Below are 7,544 nucleotides of genomic sequence, written 5' to 3' on the forward strand. Positions count from 1 at the left end.
TAACACCTTCGCGAATCGAGCTTTAAGAAAATTGCGCTCCCGAATCTTATCATCGAAGCGGTGCGGTGGTGGCGGGCGGGCGGGCGGGCGCGCAAAACAGATCAAAACAGCCATCAAGGTTGCAATGTGAAGAGAGAGAGGGGGGGATGCATCTTATGCTTCAAATAAACGAGGAATTACAGGACGCTTGGAGTCTAGGAATTTCTCTAAAAAAATAATAATATCGAAATTCTATGGACAAAGACTCTTCAGAAATGGAGCCTCTCCGTGCCCTCCCGCCTCTGAGACCCTAGTAGACATTAAGGGAAGGGTAGTAATCATAAATTTTCCTCCATATGAATTTTTTTTCATGTATTTTTAAGACTATGTATGGAGTCAGAGATCAACATTTTTGGAAGCTAGCTATGAATTTCGAGAAATAGTTGTGAGCGAAATATATAGTATATGATGAATTCAATAGTTTAATCCATCAATAAGGAGGGAATATTCCAGGTACACTGGTGGAACCCCAAAAAAAAGAAAAAAAAGTTCCCAACTAATTTTGTTTACGAGTAGAGCTAATTTGGAATTTCGAAAGAAATTAATTGTCTCTCTCAGCCCCTTCTCTCTCTAGTCAACAAATATAGAGAAATTCTTCTCCAGCTTTGCGTGCTTTTTGGGCTCGCTAATGATTTGAGAGCTCTGCATAACCTCGAAAAAGGCCTGCAGCTCTCTCGTTTAAGAAAACTCTTTTCTCAGAGGGGCCCTCCTTGGTGGTGCCTCCAAATTTGCTCTCCCCTTGCAGTATCAATGCTGCGGTTTCTTCATCTGCTGCAGGTACATCAAAAATCAAAGCTTAACTTTTTTTTCTCTCTTCTGTTTCGCGTATTAATCTGAAGAGGCGGCAGCGGTCCAAGATCAGCAGATCACTGTTTTATTACCGCAGAGATGCTTATAAGGGTGGAGATTAAAGACCGTACCAGGGTTTAGGCTTGAACATAATGCAAGTGTTTTGAACATGGTAGAATTCTTAAACCTGTTTAAGTGTTTATATCTTTGTTAGGGTTTAGTTCCGAACATGATAGAATCTGAACTCTTCTAACCTGTGTATGTGCTGATATTACAGAGTAGGGTTGGGCACCTCTTCTTTGATCTAGCAGCAGCTTTACAGTAGTGCAGTTTCAGGGTTTCTTCTTTGATCTAGCAGCAGCTTTACAGTAGTGCTAGCGTCTCTAACCATTTCCGAACTTTAGATCCTTTATGTATGGTTTGTACTGTTAGTCTAGCTGGAGAAGAAATGGATCTTCTAAACGTGGGCATGGCTAAGATGCTAGATGGCCAGTTTTTTCATGAACAGCATCTGTCAAATGCTTTCATTGAAAATTTGTTACCTGTTCAGGCCCTCCATGTGGAGCCATCCCAAATCTACCGTCACCACTGAGATATGTCGGTACCCCTCCTTTAGGTGAGTTAGCGATTTCCGTGAAGAAGGGGGGTTTCGTGTAAGGCTTTTTGACCTGTACACACTTGGGATCACCTCCCAGTAGGTAACCCTTTTCACGTATGGACTGACATGCTCAGATGATAGGATGCACTCAAGGGCAATTTACACCTCTCCACTGGACCAGATGTCTTCCAGTTTCTTCTCACAAGAGCTGTCTTGACATGCTTAGTTACGTCTACGAAGAAGGTGAGGGCTTCTGTTCAAGTTGGAAAACCACAGGTCGGGTCTGTTAAGTGAAGTATTCAAGTGAATGGTCATGAATAAGCATGGCTAGGAGTATAGAAAAGTGCACAAATGCACTCAGGGAGAAGCCGGTAGTCCTGTACCGGGTCTTATCCCCACTCTCAGTCTGAGTCAGCAACAAATGGGTGCTCACGTCGTGCCCTCACCTATGGGAAGTGGGGTTGTATGTGAAGAAAATCATCATAGCCAAGCCAGTGTAGTCCATACAAGAGGGGCCACAAGTGTGTAAGTGGCCTTTTTTGTGGATGGTGATAGTTCATAGTTGACATGCTTCGTTTGTAATCTGTATAGAGATTTGAGCCGATGATTCTATGTGAGGCTTGATTGCCATGCAAGGACTATTTAAAAACTAGATTTTGAGGCATTTTAGCTTTATATTCCCATGTGCAGATCTTGTTGATACATTTTAGTTCAAACATGTCCTTATCCTTCCATGTCTGGATTTTTGTTATGGATTTTTCAATGATAGAACTAGTGCTGATGTCATTTCCATGCTTTGAGCTGCCAAGGCTAGGAGGTTGGATGGCAAAATTTTTTCGTCTTATTTTTTTCCCCTTATTAATTAGATCATTACGTATGCAATTCAGCTAAAATTGTGACAAATCAGTCGCAGGTATGGATAGTGCTGAAGGTCTGATAATATCATGTTGCAGTGCTTGGATGGAGTCAAAATTTTGTTCTGCTCCATTTTGGGCTGTTTTGACTCCACACCATTCAAGCATGAAGATCCGGAAATCATTGCAAACGAGACTGTTTGTAAGCTGGCAAAACCTGCTTTGTATTTGAGCTATGTCAATGTGATTCTATTGCCATTTTCAAAAGCTGTCAACTTACTCTGCAAGAGCTGAAGGTTGGTTGTCTTTGTTTTTTTGGCAGTCAGCGTAAGTGAAGTGGAGGCCCTTTATGAGCTCTTTAAAAAGATAAGCTGTGCCGTAATAGACGATGGGATGATCAATAAGGTTGGTCTCTCTTTGCCTTTTTGGAAATCGGCATTACCAACGTAGTAAGAAGTAATATGCTGGATGGAATTCTCTCTCTTGTAATGTTATAGCAACATGTCACCACAAGGCCAGACATGTATTTGGCTCGCCTACCATCCTAATCTTTTGATCCAACAGCTGAAAAAATCTGTGGTGAGGAACCATGCTGCCAGCTTGACATGTCACTGCATATAAAACACAGGGAACCTTATTAATCTGCTGAGCAGGATCATTGTGTCGGTTGGATCCTAGATTGAATGGTGGGAAGCATCTGGCTGTGTATAAAAGTGATAGTGTGGGAGTGGTCCGATCTTGCATCGGTCTCTCTCTCTCTCCCTTCCCTCCCCCCCTCCCCCCCCTCCCCCTCCCCCTTCCCCTTCTTCTTTTATTTCATGAACTAATAAACACTTGTGCTTTAGACTCTCTCTCTCTCTCTCTCTCTCTCTCTCTCTCTCTCTCTTACATGTGCATTTATGATGTGAACAGGAGGAGTTTCAATTAGCGCTGTTCAAAACCAATAAGAAGCAGAGCTTATTTGCAGACCGAGTGAGTAAACATTCCATATTACAGCATTCTGAAAATGCACTTTGAGACAGAAACTACAAAATTTCACTCGTTCATTGTATGCTAATAAGAGAAGAGACTGGCACAAAGAAAACAGGTATCTGTCCTTTTTATATGTCTACACTTGTGTCCACACAAATTCATGCTTGCAAGTACTACAAAGCTTGGCCCTGGCACTCCTTGTTGCATACCTTGCATGATCTGGCTAGGACATCACAATGTTCTCCAATGTCTGTGGCCTTGTACGTGGTTCATATTTTCTGTAACGGCATAATATCACTAATACATCCCGCAACTGTAGCATTATAGATGTAATTTTATGAAGCTTTGATATCGGTTGTTCAGTCACGTTAGATGCTTATATGGTTACAACATAGCCCTTACCGAAAGGGATCGCCTAAAGTAGTCATCATGAACAATGCCATGGTTCCTCACTAAAACTCCTCTATCTGTGCACCCTCCTTGTGGTTGATAAAGAGTGGGTGGCTTGAGGGGAAACTGATCGGAGGAGGTTACAAGATGCGAACATGATGCCATCATAGACCAGGCAGCTATATTGGCCAGATGTAAGGCACGGATTTTACTTCCTGCAGGGACCTATCATCAAGGCCAATCAAGTGGCTCGGCAGATCTGAGTCTCGAATTGAGGGATTTAGTTAACAATCATTCCATTCTTCTTCTCTTCTCCTCCCTTTTCTTCTCCTTCCCTTCCCTTCTTCTCGTATTGGTTTTTTTTATTTTTTAGGGATGAAACGTCTAGAAACAAAACCCCCAAAAACCTCGAAATGAAAAAAGCCTCGAAACGTTTCTTGTGACTGTGGCAAGTGTGTCACACCGTTCTTTCAGCCTGTCCACAGTTTGCAATCTACCCCCCATCGAGTCCAGTCTTTCGAAGGCTTAGTGCTTTTACTATCTTGTCCTTTTTGTGGCTTGGGTTGTCTAGATATCTGCTCTCCTCTCTGCTATAGTTGCAATTTGGCACCTGCCCAGAGGCTGCTCGGTCTTCCCGCTCGAAGGTGTTACAACTGGCTACAAAGCAGCCACAATACCAATGGCGGTCTGCGGGGATTTGATCTTGGGACCTTCCCTCTTCAAGTCACAAGCCCACACTGTTTGGGGTACGCGCCTGTTGGCTTTGTCTAGATAATTCCCACAGGTATTTCTTTGCAAATGACGTGTGCTTCAAGTGTGCGAGTTGCATGTGGTTGTTCAAGTACATGCCGATTTAACCCATATCTCTTTCCACTCATTGAAAATTGTCACATGAGTTCTGACTTTCACTGGTGTTGCAGGTGTTCAATCTCTTCGACACAAAACGTAAAGGTGTGCTAGGATTTGGAGAATTTGCAAGGCAACTGTCTGTCTTTCATCCCAATGCTTCTCTTGAGGAAAAAATAGATTGTAAGTATTAGGCAAAGTAAAACTAGTCATGCTAGTCTATAGTTGATATCTCTTTTCTCTTGTTAGAAACATCGTGCACTTTCTGATGCTATGCGTGATCACACTTCATGCCTTTTGTGACATAATCTCATGGTATCTGATACACTTGTAGACTCACAAAAAACTTTGTTTATGGTGGAAAAGCTACAAGGGGATGGCAGGTTAGCACATGCATGAATTACATGCACAAGAAAGGATTTACGTGCATGAATTACATGTTTGTAATCCATGCACAGCAAGTTGCACATGCATGGCTTACATTTGTCTTTGTTTTTTGTTTAAACTGACACGAGAGTGTGCAAGTATAGGAAAGTAGTGTTTAGAAAGATTGATAGGGATGTTTTTGGAAATATGTGAACATGTGCATGACCAAAATTTACATTGTTTAGAGCTCGTTGTCTATGTAAGTAATTTTTGACAGCAGTTTTTGTACTTTTCAGTCTCTTTCCGACTCTATGATCTGGAACAGCAAGGCTTTATTGAAAGAAAAGAGGTTGGTTCCTGGCCATGTCTCTACAAACAATAAGAAGGGAAAAAGTTGACTTTTTATGAAAAGAAAAAGGGCTTTTAGATCATCATCAGAATTCATGGTAATGGAAAGCTGTGGGTCTTACTATTTTATTTATCTTATTGAAAGCTTCGGTTTCGATAGTTATTCGTGTCATTGTTGTTACTGGGAACTACTTTTCTCAAAATCGTGATTTGCAACCATTCCATGATTGTTTGTGGTGAATGGTCTTCTAATCTTGAGGAAGCAACTCTGCAGGTCAAGCGGATGGTAATGGCTACCCTTGCCGAGTCTGGCATGAACTTGTCCGATGATGCCATTGAAAATATCATTGATAAGGTATTCACTTTGTTTTGGTTGGTGTTCTTTGTACCATCCATTTTTTGTAATTTGAGGTTGGCTGATAATAACGTAGGCAAAGTACCTCAAATAAAATTCATCTGAACAAATATTACAAATACATCTTTGATATATTTTCTCCAAGGAAGCGAAGAAATTGTTGTTTACTTTAAGTGTGTGTTATATGGGTGTCGGACGTTTGAAAAACTGAAAGGATCACCCAGGTAGGTTTATCATTATAGTGTCTGTTGTGTCGTCGTAGGCTTGCATTGGAAGAATCACCCAAGTAGGTTTATCATTTTTAAACAAAGTGGTTTGTTAAAAATAAAAAACACAGGAGTGCACTTGCAGGCTATTCATGGAAACACATCTTTTTTGATGTTTTTAAGGTCCAGGTGAGTCTTTCTTCTAAAAGATCACTTAGCAAGTGTCTGTTTTTTTTTAACTAAGGACCTTTCTTATGGCAGACTTTTGAGGAGGCTGATACAAAACATGATGGGAAGATAGACAAAGATGAGTGGAGAAGCTTGGTCTTACAGCACCCTTCTCTTCTAAAGAACATGACATTACAATATCTGAAGTGAGCTTGTGTTTTCAAAGATTTTCATAGTGCTATGCGTCGCCCTTTTTTTTGGAGGGGGGGCCGTTTTGGATTGTGACCTGATGTTCTGTTTTGTTATCAGGGACATCACCACCACCTTTCCAAGCTTTGTGTTTCACTCTCAAGTTGAGGACACTTAAAAGGGAGAGAGGTTTTAGCTAGGATATTCTTTTATTTCCATGGGGTAGTTATTATTTGCTGCAGCTTGGCGTGGACAGTGTGTAAAGCTTGTGGAGTGATTTTGGCGAAAAGGCCAGCACACATTTGTCATTTTTTATGATTAGTTTTGCCATTTCGTATGTTTTTGTTATTGATTGGCCTACAAATAATGTTTTGGGTGTGACTAAAAGATTTATTCTTTTTTGTATTTATCCTTGTAGTCTCAAGGATTTAAGAATGAGAGGCAAAACCACCTTGCTACATGGTCAAGAATCTGGAGATGGATGTTAAGGGGCTTGTGTCAATGCTACCCATGTATTCTTCAATGCTACACACACTTACACTTGTTTATGGGCTCATGAGGGCTGGTTGTTCCACAATTTTCTTACTACTGACTATAAGATGAGGTGGGGTTATACTTATGGTTTTTTTTTAAAAATTCACCTTTTTGCTTCTAGTTTTAGTGTTCATATTTAATTTGATTGCTCAAGTCCGATTTGCTTCACTTGTGTGAAGAAGGATGACACTTTTTGTATGTGTGGATTTTAGAGATGTGAACAAGACTACAGGTAAGAGCCATTACCCTATTCCAAGGATGAAACTTTTTGCACGTTTGTGGATTTTAGAGATGTGAACAAGACTTTGGTTAAGATCAGTTACCCTATTCCAAGGATAGTTGATCTCCTTGCTGAACTCAAAGGTACATGCTTCTTTTTCAAAGATTGATTTGAGATCGGGCTACCATCAAAATAGAATGAAGGAAGGGGATGAAATCAAAATTGTATTTAGGACCAAGTGGGGTCTATTTTACTATATGGTGATGCCCTTTGGTCTATGCAATGCTCCCGCTACCTTTTAAGCCTTGATGAGTGAGCTGCTTCAGACCTATGTATTCAAATTAGTGTTGGTCTTCTTCAATGACATCTTGATATATAGCAAGAGTGAAGAAGAGCTTGTGAAGTATGTGCGTGAGGTTTTGGAGCCATTGAGGGTCAGTCAATTATATGCCAAAGAGAGAAAATGCACCTTTATGATGCAAGAGGTGGAGTACCTTGGGTATATTGTTGGCAATGATGGTATTAGATGGATCCTAAGAAAGTGGAGTGCATCAAGAATTGGCCAATGATGAAATTCATGATACTCTCATCGATGGCTATGGAAGCTGTACCAATTCTAATTACATTTTTAAAGTTAATCTAATCCTATGGAGGATGAAGCCTAATTACA

At 40.7% G+C, this 7,544-nt stretch overlaps 1 protein-coding gene across 6 annotated transcripts; it reads left to right on the plus strand.

Moving 5' to 3' along the window:
• Positions 1-593: 593 nt before the first annotated feature.
• On the plus strand, positions 594-6,454 carry LOC147641529 (calcineurin B-like protein 3). Of its 6 annotated transcripts, none has more exons than XM_086786589.1 (10): positions 594-816; positions 926-1,000; positions 2,380-2,482; positions 2,603-2,685; positions 3,193-3,252; positions 4,563-4,671; positions 5,151-5,203; positions 5,477-5,557; positions 6,025-6,137; positions 6,241-6,454. In XM_086786589.1, exons 2-10 carry the CDS (start codon positions 998-1,000, stop codon positions 6,296-6,298), a joined length of 663 nt encoding a protein of 220 aa, XP_086642715.1. In that variant the 5' UTR covers positions 594-816; positions 926-997; the 3' UTR covers positions 6,299-6,454. The 6 variants fall into 6 exon arrangements, with proteins under 6 accessions (XP_086642715.1, XP_086642552.1, XP_086642680.1 ...); XM_086786426.1 differs by having other exon boundaries at positions 597-816; positions 2,334-2,482; XM_086786554.1 differs by having other exon boundaries at positions 597-816; positions 2,340-2,482.
• The last annotated feature ends 1,090 nt before the right edge of the window (positions 6,455-7,544 follow it).

Source organism: Cibotium barometz, chromosome 1 (genome assembly GCF_041138505.1).
Source record: "Cibotium barometz isolate CiBa-2024 chromosome 1, ASM4113850v1, whole genome shotgun sequence".
NCBI lineage: Eukaryota > Viridiplantae > Streptophyta > Polypodiopsida > Cyatheales > Cibotiaceae > Cibotium > Cibotium barometz.